This window comes from Phoenix dactylifera, chromosome 11 (assembly GCF_051530095.1).
Source record: "Phoenix dactylifera cultivar Ajwa chromosome 11, Ajwa_hap1_PhDact_Kaust_v1.1, whole genome shotgun sequence".
Classification (NCBI taxonomy): Eukaryota; Viridiplantae; Streptophyta; class Magnoliopsida; order Arecales; family Arecaceae; genus Phoenix; species Phoenix dactylifera.
The window spans coordinates 24,030,275-24,046,058 of record NC_143200.1 but is presented as its reverse complement, the minus strand read 5'-3'; the positions used below and the strand labels follow the sequence as shown (position 1 = coordinate 24,046,058).

The 15,784-nt window shown below is 36.8% G+C and overlaps 1 protein-coding gene across 1 annotated transcript in view; it reads left to right on the top strand.

The window, feature by feature from the left end:
• The first annotated feature begins 92 nt into the window (after positions 1 to 92).
• Positions 93 to 15,784, top strand: part of LOC103710049 (AP-1 complex subunit gamma-2) — a 39,064-nt gene continuing 23,372 nt past the window's right edge. The window contains exons 1-8 of the mRNA XM_039128111.3: positions 93 to 456; positions 4,258 to 4,560; positions 4,704 to 4,845; positions 6,736 to 6,909; positions 9,250 to 9,429; positions 11,092 to 11,246; positions 13,004 to 13,094; positions 14,783 to 14,946. Coding sequence (XP_038984039.1) covers positions 425 to 456; positions 4,258 to 4,560; positions 4,704 to 4,845; positions 6,736 to 6,909; positions 9,250 to 9,429; positions 11,092 to 11,246; positions 13,004 to 13,094; positions 14,783 to 14,946 — 1,241 coding nt within the window. The 5' untranslated portion in view covers positions 93 to 424. The remainder of the gene's footprint in view (positions 457 to 4,257; positions 4,561 to 4,703; positions 4,846 to 6,735; positions 6,910 to 9,249; positions 9,430 to 11,091; positions 11,247 to 13,003; positions 13,095 to 14,782; positions 14,947 to 15,784) is intronic.

Genomic DNA, 15,784 nt, shown 5'->3' with positions numbered 1-15,784 from the left:
ATAGGTCTCTCCAAGGGCGCGTGCACGGCTGCATCCGGCCGTGCCAACTTTTCCAATTGGCCTACTTACTTATAACACTTACATTGGCCCCTATCTCTATTCCCAGGGATCTACCCGCGGATTTTGCCCTCGTGTCGGCGAATGGGTGCGTTTAGCTGCTTCAAGAACCGGCGTATCAAAGTATCTCTCCTCCATTCGTGGCATTCCGTTCGGAGGACCCACAAGTTCCAGCACCGCACTCTCGCTCAGATCCAATAATCGTTGCATCCCCCCCTTCCTTCACTCTCTCCCCGGTCTCAGATCCCTCGACTCCGCTCGGCTTTCGATCCCTCGCCTCGCGCCCCCTCTCGAGACTTAGGTCTTCTGCCGCCCTTTCGATCGAGAACCGAGGGGACTCGCAGGAGACTTCAAGACGGACCTCGCCATGAATCCCTTCTCTTCCGGGACTCGGCTCAGGTAACCTCCGATCCTCCGCTCCGCTTCGATCGAACCTTTAGAAGTTATTCTATTCGTGCTCTTTTTCTTGATTTCTTGGTTTCTTTCTTGATTTCTTGATTTCTTGATTTCTTGGTTTCTTGATTTCTTGATTCTGCTTCGTTTGAAAGCAATCGCTTCCAGTCGGATCACCTGTCTTTCGTTCCAGGCAGCTGAATTCTATCTGTTTATACGGAGAATCAATAAATTTGTTTGGGTATAAAATTCTGACCAGGTGATCTGGATCTTGCTGCCACATTAGTACAATCTTTGTGCTTCGCTATTGGCGACTTTGTGAAGTTGGTTTTTGACGTTAGGTTAGATTTGTTCTTTGAGTCAAGAATGAGGTAGCGGTCCAAGAACTGCTCTTAACTATGACCGAGGATCTGTTTAGTTCATATTTTAGGACCAGACTGCAAAATATCAAGAAACGTGTATGGAATCGTGACTGTTTGACCTGGTTCTTGCTGCCACATTGGTAAGATTGGTGATCTTGCGAAGTAACTTTTTAACGTTAGGTTAGTCCGGTCCTTTGAAGTAAGCACAAGGTATTAAACCAAGAATTGCTTTTGACTATAATTCAAGGACTGATTTTAGTATATTAGGAGGGAACCATAAAATACCAAGACAAGTTACTATCTGCAATTGTGACCATGTGATCTGGTTCTTGCTGCCATATTCGTACAATCTTTCTTCTTTGAAGCTGGTGACCTTTTAAAGCAGCTTTCTGTCATTAGCTTAGATTTGGTCTTCAAATCAAGAACAAGGTATTAATCCAAGAAATGCTTTTGCCTACAGTTTAAGGACTGATTCTAATGTATATATCGGGAGAGGACCACAAAATATCAAGGAAAGTCGTTGCTGCATTGAATAGTGATAGTTTGATCTACTTTTTGCTGCCACATTGTTACAACCTTTCTTTTTTGTAATTTATGATCTTGTGAAGTAGTATTTCAGGTTTAGATTGGTTTTGTTCTCTAAATCAAGAATGATATATACGTCCAAGAATTGCAGTTACATACTATTTAAGGACTGCTTTTAGCATATGTATTAGAAAGGGTCCATAAAATATCAAGAAAATTTGTCAGTGTATGGAACTCGGACTGTTTGATCTGGTTCTTGCTGCCACATCAGTACCATGTTTCTTTTTTGTGACTGGTAATCTTGTAAAGTGGCTTTTTAATCTTTGGTTAAATTTGTTCTTTGAATAAAGAACTAGGTATTAATCCATGGATTGCCCTTAACCAGTATCTAAGGACTGATTTTACGAAATATATTAGGAGGCGACTATGAAATATTAAGGAAAAGTGATTACTATCATGTACTATTCTAAAGATTTTGTCTTTTTTTTTGTTAGAACTTTTAAATATTCGGTTTGCTACCACATATTTTCTGAAGATCTCAACGGTCAACCATTTGTACATCATTTAAAGGACATCAGCTAATTTCTAAATAAAAGTATGATAGTTAGATAAAGAACATTTGATGTTAAATGTTTGCATGTTAGGTTATCTCAACTTTTTTGTTGATGAAACTAGGATTTTAGGAGGGGCTACGCATGGTTCTTTCTTTTTTTCTTCTTTTCTTTTTCAATTTACTTTTAGGGCTGTTTGTATACGAAGTCTTAGAAGAGTTAAGTAGGTTGCTTTGGGCTGAAGTGAAAACCTGCAAGCCTATCTACTTAGGAAAATTATATTGTCCTTGCCTTTTGTTTATTAAAGGATTATCCTAGCATCAGTCGATTGCAGTTAGGTTTCTCTGTTGTGAAACTAACAGATAATGATCTTAATAAAGAAAGGATATGAATCACCTTGGTTGGTTGTGGTGCCTTTCATAAAACTAAGAGATAAAGGCTATTTTTTGCTGTACTTTGAAGATTTAAATATTGAACTAAAGCTTTTAAGTTGAAGGCCATTTTTCGCCGTGATTTTAAATTTTAAGATTTTAAGTGGTTCCATGTGAATATAGTCATTGTTTTCATCGTGGACTCTGCCAGAACTTTTTCTCTCTTTTTTCTCTCCTTTGTTAAGCCCATTTTAAAAATCAGATTTGTTTTTCAAATAAATAAGTCAAGCTTCTGTAGATGTTACTAATCATCACATAGTCTTAGTTGAGTTAGTTTTGAACTTGGTAACAGGTAAGGTCTGCAATTTCGATATCGGGTACCGTATCGGTATTTTATCAGTTCAGTATAGTAGGGTACACTTCTGTGCTGAAATAGCTCTCTAACCATTTTTCTCGATTTTCATCTCGATATGCATCGGTATGGACCGGTGCGCCTCGGTACGGACGGTACGAGGCTTGTACCGACTTAAAAGTATGTTTTGTACTGGTTTTCTCTCGGCACAATATGGTACGCCCCGTACCGGGCAGTACGAGGCAGTACGGTAGACCTCGGTAGCAGGACTCTTCCTTTAGGGTGGCACACCCGCTTCTTGAATCTCTTTAGAAACTTGTCCCTGCGCCCTCTACGTAAATATTTTCTTACTAATTCTTTTAAGGGACCCACTTCCGTGTAACCTCATGTAACACGTTTCTGGTAACCAAGATTCTAATTGATATTCCTTGAATTTAATATGTGAAATATATTTAAGAACCAAAATGCACAAGTTGGCAGGGTAATTGATGAAGATATGATTCTAAGTTCAAACCGGACTGTTTTGACTTGTGATACATTATTGAAAGAACAATAGCTTAGACTGCTTAGTTGTAGAATATTGTTTACAAGATCACATAAAGAATGCTTTAACTATTGGATCATTGAAGATGATCAAGTCATCCTTTTGCCTTAAGGTTTGTTAAAAGAAACTGTCACTTGAAACCTTCTGGCAAATTCAAGTATCATAACTCTCTATTTAGAGATGTACAATCACTAAGGGTGAATAGAACTCTCATACTCGATTATTCATTGATAACATTTTCTGTATAACGATTTTTCTTACTACAAATTTATTATTGGCTTCTAGTACAGGTGGTCTGTACAGCCATCCTTAGTTCCCCCTTCATTTTGGTTGCCAACCTTCACAACCATTTGTTTTCTTCTTGTCTGTAGAAATTCACACACATATGCAGAGGAATGTGTGAAAAATGGGAGTATGTTTATAAATTCACATCATGGGGAAAACAATCCTAATTTAGATAACTTTATAGTTATCTATCTCTCTGATTGATACGATCATGAGTTCATGACCACTCATGTAGTTCTTCTCCTTGTTAGGTCAATCATGTGCATCACATGTGCCAATTTCTAGGACTATCATGATGTAGACTCCTTGGCATGAATGACCAACTTGGCAACTGCGCATTTTTTCACCACATTTACACTCTCCACAAATTATAAATATTCTCATCTTCGTTTATCACATCTCTTAGTCTTCTTTCTTGCTCTCTTAGAGGGAAGAAAACAGAAGAATTGCACCAGCCAAACAATGGGGATGTAATTATTAAATTACATAATGAATAGAAACGTCTTTATTTCGGTGGGGAGTCACAGCTTACATGCTTACTCTCACGCCCATTTCCTGTGCTCTGCATAGTGCAACAAAGTGAGCCTTATTTTTTTCAGTATTCCTGAGGTTTAGTAAATATCTAAAAATTATTTTGAGTTGAATCTCTCTGATGTTTCTTGATTTCTTTACCCTTGGTGATAAATCTATGGATGAAACTTTAACGTCCTTAGTCATTTACCCCTGATTTATTTAGTATAACCAGACAAGTATATTGATTCTCAGCTGAGTTTTATCAACGTCTTCGGTTCTATTCATTCTGACCCTTACATTGCAGGGACATGATTCGAGCTATACGTGCTTGCAAAACTGCTGCAGAAGAGCGTGCTGTTGTGAGAAAAGAATGTGCTTCTATACGTGCTGCTATTAGTGAAAATGATCAAGATTATAGTCATCGTAATCTTGCAAAACTCATGTTTATTCACATGCTTGGTTATCCCACTCATTTTGGTCAAATGGAATGTCTCAAATTGATAGCTTCTTCTGGGTTTCCTGAAAAGAGAATTGGTTATCTTGGTCTAATGCTGCTTCTTGATGAAAGGCAGGAAGTTCTTATGCTTGTTACAAATTCCTTGAAACAGTATCCATTAATATGGTATCATTTAGCACACTTCATATAGCTAGTATTTCATTAAATTTTAACATATGTATTCTGAAATGGTATCATAGTTTAGACATTGGAATGGCATACTTTTTCACTCTTCATATCCTTGACGCAAGCAGAGATCTCAATCATTCAAATCAGTATATTGTGGGTCTTGCACTTTGTGCTCTGGGGAATATATGTTCTGCAGAAATGGCACGGGATCTTACACCGGAAGTAGAAAGGTTATTACAAACTAGAGACCCAAACATTAAAAAAAAGGTACAGCTTTTCTCTGTAAAAATGTATTTCTCAGCTATTATAAGGAGCTTCTTGAAATGAATTCTTTCAATAGGATTGCAAGGATGAACAGTCATTTATGTTCTTGGATTTGCACACTAAACTGCAATCTGTTATTTATGCTATTTTCTGAATTCGATATATGGAACCGTCATTTTGGTAATGGACTGTGCTGCATAGATTGTGAGTTCAAGTTGGCTGCTTTTTGTTAGTGTCTAATGTGATTTACTTGTTAAGATACATTTTGAAGAAGTAATCGTTTTTTTACAGCTAAGTATCCTCAACTTGTTACACTTGCAGAAATTTACATGCTACTTGCTTCTGGTTGGTTGTGTTAGGTGCAGGTGTTTAGCCAACAAGAAAACCGGTTCTAATAGTTCTATAAAAGATCCAAGGAAGAATAATATCAGTTAAAGCTATTCCTCCTATGGCCTCATGTGACTTTGATCAATGAGCTCCTAAAAATACCTCTTATATACATAGCGTGACCCATTTCTATCTTTTTTTCTTGCATGGCCATTTGATTTATGTTCTGATAGGCGTGATGTAAAGAGTATGCTATCTGCCCAGGATAATCCAGTCATAGAGAAATGCTATACATCCTTTCAAACTTGGAAACTTTGATGATTGTCTTTACCAATCTTTATCCTTTTGTGGATATGCATGTGCTCTGGTGCTTTACATTTGGACTTTTGTATTCTCAGTCTGTTCCATGATCCCTGTATGGAATATGCCCACATTATACTTTTGTTCCTATGTAGTTTGTGGTAAGGTTGGACACTAGAGCTGTAGAGTTCTTCATGCAATACTTGGTCAACCATGAAGCTTTATGTCCTTGTCCAAAAACTTATTGGGGGTTGGTCACGTGATATTGATAAAGGGATAGGAAAGTGGTTGCAATTGGTTACTCATAATGGGTTGAAGTTAAACTTGGAAGTCGAAAAGTAAATTGATGATATTGAAGATTGAGGTTTTGAGAAATTGTATTGTTAACTGATTCTTTGATATGTGCAATGTTCTTTTTAATTTTCATGGTTTTTTTTTAAAATTAATATCTTATTATTAATACTAAATACTTAGTGTTTGGTTGTATTTGTTTAGACGAAGAATTAGTACAACTGACTATTCTGCAGTATGTACTGGATTCTGTACTACTTGTGTTGGCCACATCACAGTACGTACTGTGCCTGTATGTTTGTGACTGGTACTCCCATACCGCTGTTCTTCAAACCTTTCTTGACGCAACACATTTTTAACATTTATTCTTTTACTGTTAGTGCACATGCATGTGTGCTTGCACGTGTAAACACTAATGCTTGGGATGGAGAAAGCAGGGGCATGTCAAACTCAATGGACAACCCAGGTTTGATAGAAGTTAATGAAGGAAGTTAAGCAGAAAATTGATGTTGTCAAAATCAAATCTCTTGAATATGCTTGCAGTTTCTAGTGTACTGACTACTGACAGAGATTCTGTCTCAAAATTAATGAAGTATGAATTTAATTGTGCTGTTATAGTCAGCAATTTGAAAGCAAATAAGTATCCTGTATAGTTATAGGGTGTTCCTGTTGTATAACTCTTTTAATTTATGATTCAATTTTTTCCTTTATTCCTCTGCTTTATTCTAGAAAATTCTTTCATGCTATGCCAGATAAAAAATGTCATTATCTCAAAATTTGTTGATCACTACATTGTTTCTTTTAGCCATGAAATATACTGTAAGTTGATAAAATTTGATGTAGCCTCGTTCACTTTTGAATGAGTTTATCCTGCACAACTGCACTTTATATTGATGCAGTATAACTTATCTAATCCTTTGTTAGATTAAACAGAGTTCATTGTTCAGTGACTGAAGGAGGTTTCTTGTTTTTCAGGCTGCTTTGTGCTCTATAAGGATAATAAGAAAAGTTCCAGACTTAGCAGAAAACTTTATGGGCCCTGCTTCTTCTTTGCTGAAGGAAAAGCATCATGGAGTTTTAATAGCTGGAGTTCAGCTCTGCATAGATCTTTGTAAAGCTAGTACCAACGCCCTAGAATATTTGAGAAAGGTACGGTGCACAGCATTACTATATCTGTTTTCTAGATTTTTTTGCCATATTGATTATACAATTGTTATTTTTGTCTAACTTTTGACTTTGACCAAACTCTCCTGCTACATTCTTGTTTCCTGTATTAGGTGACTCTTTCAATCCTGCAACTCTTTCAGAGTTTGTAAAAGAAACTATGCAACTGGCACACAACTGATATTGCAGTTAAGGACTTTTAGAAAATTCAAGACTTTGAACAAACTCTTCTGTTACATTCTTGTTTCTTCTATTAGGCTAGATTCTTTCAGATTTTGTAAAAGAAACTATGCAACTGGCAATCAGTTAAGGAATTTTAGAAAATCCACTGTTTCCTGATGCTTGAATTTGTTTAGTTTCATTGTGTGGATGTTCTATATAGGTCCTTGTTTGATATATTTAGTAATCTATCCAACTTGAATTTGATTTTGAAGTTCTATATCTGGCTTTATATATTGGTTTCTTTTAATTCTTTTTTCTTTTGCTGTACTGCTGCTTCCTTCCATTTTTTAGATGATCACATAATTAATGCCCAAGTTGATGTTTAATTGAATTAAGTGTAACATGGTACTATTAGAAATTGTGGAAATCAAAAGTTTACTTAATTGGTGTTCATAACGAGAATGGGGTGGAAATAATGAGAGGGGAAGAACCCTGTGATCTCCATGGTGGAGCGGACTTGCATTGTATTTAGACCAATGAAATGGCAGAAAACCTACTAGAAGATCAAGGAAAGAGTCAATGCAAGGGACTGGGGTGGCTTAACATGAAATTGCTGACAAAGAGTCTTAGAAAAGGTGAGAGACTCCGAGTGGTGCTCTGTTGAATCATTCGAGATTCTTGAGTTTTTTATATGTTCTAGGTTTGGTTGGGAGGATGATTAAGGTACAAAATTTGGTAGCAGCGCTGGTCTCTGGCAAATCTTTGCCGTGCAGAAACAGAGAAAAGAGTTTTCTGCTGTAAAAGAAATGCAATAAAACATGTTTTTATTTGGTTTCACCTTGAAGCACCAAATGGAATTTCAGGACTAAAACAGGATTTGTAGGCAGCCTTGATGAGTGTTGCTAAGGCTTGGAAAAGAAATATGCTTGGTTTGGATGCTTATACTGAGATATTGGTCAGAGGCAACTTTTGCGTAATATTTACTGAACATAGATTTAGAGAAATGCTGAGGTGTAGAAGACTCTAATTTACCCAATTTTTCATTTTACAAAATTAGTATTTTCCTTTTCAATTATGGAATAATTGAACATCATATTAGTGATTTCAAGGTAGAGGGCATGACTAGAGCCATTTTGGTTGCTTATGGGCAAGGAAGGAACTGGTGAGTGGAAGTGCCGCAGAGGCTAAAGGTATGGATATGGCCTATTGCAGTGGCTTTGAGGTGCTACTGGGGTTTGTGGCTTAGTTGGAAATACGTAAGCTATTAAGATTGGGACTTCTATCACGAACTTATTAAACAACTTATGAAAAGACTTTTTACATTTTGTTTGGCATAAAGTCTCCTGGAGCCATGACTTTTTATATTTCTAACATTTTAAGATTTTATGAATCTCATTACCATGGTGAGGCTTGTCCCGCTGCCTTTGAAGTAATTTGTAATCAAATTGTTTTTCATCCATACTTATCTCTTTATCTGCTTCAGATCAGTCAGTAATTTATATGAGGTAGTAATAGAAAACTACAAACCAGGTACTTTTGTTGCAGCGCCCATTTTTCCTTTGTGGAAGACTATGGAGTATGGACACTTTTTATTACCTAATAGTTTTGTAACCTACATCAAGGGGATTATGCGTGCCACATTTAAGCTTTTAAAATTTCATTCTTTGACCTTTACCTTACCCTAGTTCTTTTTAACTATTGTTGTCTATCATGGAGCTGGATACACTACTATCATGAACAATGTGGAAGATAAGTGCCTCAGACTAGTGTTTAAGTTTGAAAATCTTGTAGATTCTCTCTCTCTCTCTCTCACTCTCTCTCTCTCTCTCTCACACACACACACACACACACACGCATGCACACAAAATTTCAGAAGTCTTGTTGACTGCAATTCCTGCAAAACGTGCTTTTGTCAAGTAGTTGGACCATTTTTCACCAACTAATTTGTTTAGCCATCCTTTTGCCCTCAAGGCCAGGTATTTAAGTTGGTTGGACAGTATGGTGTATGTTAGGTTTTCTTATTTCTTTTTTCTTCTGCTTGAAGATTATGTGATTTCTTGTCTTGTATGTAGGTAGTCATGTTACATTTCATGTATACTTGCTGCCTTAGTGGTTGTGCTTTTTAGATTTCATGACATGGATTAGTTTTCATCCTGATCATAGAACTGCACAGAGGGACTGGTTCGAATATTGAGAGATGTCTCAAATAGTCCATATGCACCCGAGTATGACATTGCTGGGATTACAGACCCTTTTTTGCATATCCGAGTGCTTAGGCTCATGCGTATGCTGGGCCAAGGAGATGCAGATTCCAGTGAATATATGAATGACATTCTTGCTCAGGTAAATTTCCTTTCCTTATATATTTCTCCCTTTTCATGAATCTAAAACAGAATTACTTGAATAATAATTCTGATTCAAGAGATATGCAATTTATTTATTGGATATGTGTGCACATGTATGTGTACCAAAATCTTCAGATACATATTATGGCATCTGACTTGGAAAGTACAAAGCTAAGCTGATAACCCTGTCATGCCCTGTCAGGTCTGGTAGATGAGCCTGGAAAGATCCACAGCACTATAAGCTGCATGCACTATATATATACTAGGAACTTTTTCCTATCATTTCAATGACTTTCTGGTGTACATTGTACATATTTTAAATGTTTAATCATGTTTTTCAAATTTGGTTCTTTCGCTGGCCTTGCAGTGTACGGTAATCATGTTTTGAATTTCTCAGTGAAGAAATTCAGTGTCTGGCCTAGTCTAAATGTACATTTGGTAGTTTCAGTGGTTTCCATGGGAAAATGTTGTAGTTTGGTGGTTTTATCTGAAACTATTTAGAAAAGAAGTTAAAAAATGTTAATAGTAAAAAAGCTTAGAAAAGTATTAATAGTAAAAACTAAGAAAAAATAAGAAACTTCAGACAAGTTTCTGTTAAGTATATTAGACTTCGTTACAGTATGATATACTGTTTGGTGATAATTATATATAGATGGTCGTAATTTAAATAGCTGTCTGTATACTAAAATTCCATGCAAAATGAGAAAAGCGTAAAAGTAGCAAGGACCATTACTTGAATAGGAAGGAGCAAGAAGCAGCACAAAATGCGATAGCATCACACTGTGACTAAATTTATGAAAATAGAGTCTAATTCATGTGATGTCTTGCTATCATCAATATGTGTCCTGTGAATCTTGTAGTTAACTTTGTTACAGTCATTTTATCTACCACTTTGTGCTCACCATTCTCATGCATGACAAAATCCATGAATTGGAGGACTTGAAGTCCCCAATTTGTGACATATGGCTTTTTCCATACTCAAAACATTGCACCATGGGGCATAGAACCAGGAAATTGATGATATACCACTTGATTCATAGCCTAATCACCACAAGTTGGAATGTGACTCATGTCATCCCAATACCTGTTAAACGTTTCATTGCACTTATTTGTCTCCCTTGCCACAAGATCAAGATAGATTTTGCAGATCCTTATAGCTACTTGATATTCGTACAATTAAGCCCATTTCTTTAGGGGCATCACCTGTGCTGTTTTGACTTCAAAGACATTGAAAAGACTATGATTACATATAAAAAAACTTCAGCAAGCGCCGAGTGAATGAACTATACATCCTCAATTCCTTCAGTCAATCTTTAGCCTTTTGTACTTCTGCAAATATGAGTCTATTAGACAATTGTAGGTAGCAAGGAGCCTGTTGCACTACTAGACTGAAACAAAAACTTCCAGATAAGGCTTGATCACCATGCCACTGGCCATCTTATATCTTGAAGGGCATGGTAAGCCACCGCCATCCGGATCCTGTGCTTCCACCTATATCTGCACTTGGTTGAATTAAATGTTTGCTTGCTTATTCTTGATGCTATTCTAATTGCTCTATGCTCTTTGGAGCTCGTATTTGTTCTAATTAGGCCTCAAATTTTGGACCCTAATGTTTCTTTAAAAAGTCATTCTTTGATACATGCTGTATATTTTTTTTTAGGTTGCGACAAAAACTGAGTCGAACAAAAATGCTGGAAATGCTATTCTGTATGAATGTGTTGAAACTATAATGGGCATTGAAGCTACTAGTGGTCTTCGTGTGCTTGCTATCAATATTTTGGGAAGATTCTTGTCAAATCGTGACAACAATATCAGGTTATTATTTTGTGTTTTCTTTTTAGTAATTTCAATGGCTCAATTGTGAGAAATGTCCATTTTATCATTATAAGCGACATTTTGCTTGCATTTTTTGCTGAAATGTAGTAATAGATGCTGCAATATGTAACAGACTGATGTATTCAGGTTGGTTAATTCTGAAATTCATGTGCAACATCTTTCTTCATTCATGCATTTTCTTTGTAAATTGAAACAAATTGAATCAGTGCTGTATGCAGTTTAGTCTAGGCTTGGTACTCTTGTATTAGATAGCAGTGGCAAAGAAATATGCTTAAAGCCAATATCAAAAAGTTGGAAATTTGAACAAGGTTCTGTACTATGTTAATATTTATTTGAATATGTAAAAAAGTTGGTTTTCAGATGGTTAATGCCGATTTTCATGGCATTGCATTCCATATTTTAGAATACGTGCTGATTATTTATTCTTTCCATTGTGCAGCACTTGCTTTGACCATTGGAATAATGTTGAGCTTTCTGCTATTTCTTTAATGTTATCTCCAAGGTCTGCTGTATTGGAATCGGTACCCATGTCGGTAGCCTGATGGTACAGTATGGTACGGTATCATTTCGTGCCGTTTTGGCACGTACCGAGAAAGGAAAACCAAAGAGGGAGGGGGAGAGGGAGAAGGAGAGAGAGGGGATGGAGGGGGGGAGAGAGATGCTGGGATAGGGGGAAAGAGGGGGCTCAGAAGCCCTCCTCTCCTCCGCTCATCCATAGGCCCCTATAGGCGGAGCCCTTATTTCGAACAAAACAGGGGCTCAACCAGAAAAGGGAGAGAGAGCGAGGGAGGCAGAGAGAGGGAGAGGGAGGGGGAGAGAGAAAGAGGCCGTGAGAGGGAGAGAGAGAGAGAGGGGGCTCGAAAGCCCTCCTCTCCTCCTTTGCTCGTCCGTAGGCCCCGTTGGGTGGAGCCTTTGTTTTGAATGAAACAAGGGTTCGGCCCTAATTGTTTCCGTTCTTTAAGTGAAGTCAGCAGACTGTGCTCTTATTTTGTTCGAAACATGGGTTCCACCTAGTGGGGCCTTGTGGACGAGCGTAGGAGGAGAGGAGGAGAGGAGAGCTTCAGAGTTCCCTCTCTCTCCCCTTCCCTCTCCCAACCTCTCCCTCCTTCCCTCTCTCTCTCTCTCTCTTACTCTGTTTCCTTCTCCCTCTCCCCTTGTCGATTTCTCGAATTGAGGGGTGGAATCGTGCCGGTTCGCCCCCGGTATGGCTCAGTATGCCTCGAATCGGCGGTTTGGAGCAGTATGGCGAACCATGGTTATCGCTCTCTCTCACACATTCTCTCCTCTCTCTCTCTCTCTTGCTCGCTCTCTCTGCGCACATGGGCATGCACATGTCCAATATCAAATAGTTAGAATAAGTCTTTTCTTTATGTTTATGCACGTTAAAATAAGGAATGATGAGTATGTGATTCTTTTGTTGTTTTTGGATTGTTAGTGTTGATTTCTATGGTATCATTGCCTATCAGATTTTGCATGTCTTGATATCTGTTATACATTGTTCTTGTTCTTGCTATTTTGATAATCTTAAACTTCCTATCAACATCTTTAATGCAATCACTCTCTCTATGCCTCTCCTTCTCTCTGCGTATACCCGATCCTCTTATGGATATGATTGTCATTCGATTTTATATCTTTACGTGGTCCTTGCACTAATGAAATGGAAAAAAAATCAGAACAGGATCTCTATTCTGAATAATTTGGTTTTCACTTTTTTATTTAGTCTTTTTTCCCTTCAGATATGTTGCCCTTAATATGCTCATGAAGGCTGTCACAGTTGATTCTCAAGCAGTGCAAAGGCACAGAACAACGATTCTAGAGTGTGTCAAGGTACCATATTTTCATGTTTTCTTACTAAGATGGTATATTTTGCAAAGTAGAGAATAATAAGTATATAGTTGGTATTCTTCACCCTGCAGAAATGTCTGCCTGACAGGCATATTGAAAATTTGAATCTGATGTCTCGCTTTCTTTGTTTTTACTACACCTTTTCCAGTTTAAATGGTAACGGTATTGAGAGATGCCTTTTTGTCCCTTTTCTTCTTTTAAAATTCATAGTGCTAGCTGAACCATTTTAGCTCTCATTTTAAACCAGACCTTCAGGAGTTTTTGTTTGTACCATGAAGACTACATGATTTGTTTACATTTTACTGTTTTTGTATATATCATATTAAAAGAGAATAAAGTAAAGATATCAATCCATCAGAGTTGGATCCTAGATCTAGTAGTTCTTAACTATATGTACTCAGTGTGTAGCAAACTCAATGCAAGGTCATGCCATAATTTTCAAATGGAGACCATAGCTTTTGAAGCTGTAGTTTTAGGCTTTCTTTCATAAGTAGTAAGTGGATAGAGGCACCAATATTGGACAAACAGGTGTCAGACCGGAAAGTTGGCTAATGTGATGTTCAGGCATTTGTCATAGTTTAATACTTAAATGATATGTCTGGGACATATTAAGTTTTTTTATTTTTAGGTTGTAATTCAGGAGTTGATTGCTGTGCTTTTTGGCCAGCACCCGCACTTGAGATGACTTTTTGATGCTTCCTTTTAAAAAAGTTCTGAACATTAATAACAATCCAAGAACCTGAGATGACATTGTAAGAGTGACTAAAAGGATGGCTTCATGACCACAGAATTTCATATGAATACTCTTAGAAGCGAACTTCAAAAATTGCTGCATAAAGTAGCTTAATATGTCTATGCTTATTAACTATTGAGCCACTTCTGGCATGCGGAGAAGAATGTGTTAACACATGTTACCGCATAGTTGATAACCTGAATAAGTAGACACATGAGAAGGTTATGCTGGTGTGATAGGTGGATACATGAACAACACTATAAAAGGAACATGACGAGTGATTGATGTTAAAATGTTGGTTTCCTTGTATATGAAAGTAGGCCATGTAGTGCAACCTTGAGAAGGGTTTAAGGGGATTTGTGCAGAAGAAGCTGACTTTCTAATGTCGCAAAGATATGTGATAGATGATGTCAATGTCAACAAAGTGCTATTTTGTGATAAGGGTAGATATACAGGCTTAATGGCTTAAAGTCCCATTGAAAAATAACCACGTTATACACTTCATGGTTAAAGTGCTAAACTGCTTCTCCCAATTTTTTCCCTTACTGTAATTGTTTTATCATTCTATACATACTCCAATCTTTTTTAAATACAACCTTTTTCTATTAGTTTAATTTGCAATTTCTACGAGGGAGGGAAACAAATGAAGTACACCATGCAAAGTGGGAGTATATTATCAAGTTAAATGAAAGATGAATACTTTAATCAGGTGGGAGATGAAAGCCATCAATGTAGCATATAGTTTCCATAGTGGTTATTTGTTGTCTTCTTTTTTCCCAAAAAATATTATGCTTCCATAGGCTGCTGCTAAAGCTCTGTCTATGCTTATCGTTGATATTTGCTGGGAATGATAGACTATGTTGTTCTGCCTGTTGATGTCTATCGTCTCTGCTGTACTTGCAATGAAGGCTTACAGATATGCGTATGTAATTTTCAGGATTCTGATGCCTCAATTAGGAAAAGAGCCCTCGAACTTGTTTTTCTCTTAGTTAATGACACCAATGTGAAGTCTTTGACAAAAGAACTTATTGATTACCTAGAAGCAAGTGATCAAGAATTCAAGGGAGATCTGACTGCCAAAATTTGCTCAATTGTTGAAAAGTAAGTGAAAATTTTCACTAATTTCAACTTATGTGAAGTTAAAATATCAATCAAAATGTTTTTTTATACTACTTAAGCATGTTATGTAAATGAAGTTACTGGCTATTTCTCTTGTTATGACTGACTTAAAAAAAATTATTTTTCTGATTCATTTTATTGGCTGAATTAGTGGAAATTTTATTTATATGGTTTGGAAGAATCCCTTTTTTCGCAGATTTACCTTTCAAAAAGTCAAAAGAGCACATGTGCTTTTCCTAAATTTTAAAATTTGCATTGTACTTTCTGTACACTGTTGCATTAGCTGTCATTGTTCGAAGCTTAAACTGAATGAGTTAAAACTTAAGAGGTAAATTTGCATTTACTATTTTTCCCTTTTCATGTAAAATGTTTAAAAATTTTAAGAGGCACTTCTCATTTTTTATTGGATAAATAAACAACTAAACACCTTTTGTTGGGTTTATACGCAAAAATTCTTCAAGGGACAAAAGAGTTAGTTAATATAGTTATGGCAGGGGATTTCATTGAATCCTAGGGGCATATTTTCAAGTTTCAGATTTTTTGAGGGGCATATATGCAAACTTCAGATTCTTGGATGGGTGTATATGCAAGTTACAGATTTTTGCAGGGGATATATATGTGCATTCCACTCTTTGAGAAGAAAAAGGCACTTTTTGACAGCTATACATGTATAAATCCCATTTATTATTTACATTTTGGTACACATTTTCATAAAATGTCCTCATTCCTCATTGTAATGCAGCCATTGATTGGAAAAATCATATGCCATATGGGTTGAGATCCATGTTGGAAGAGTTCTGAACGTCAGTGTAGGGCTTGT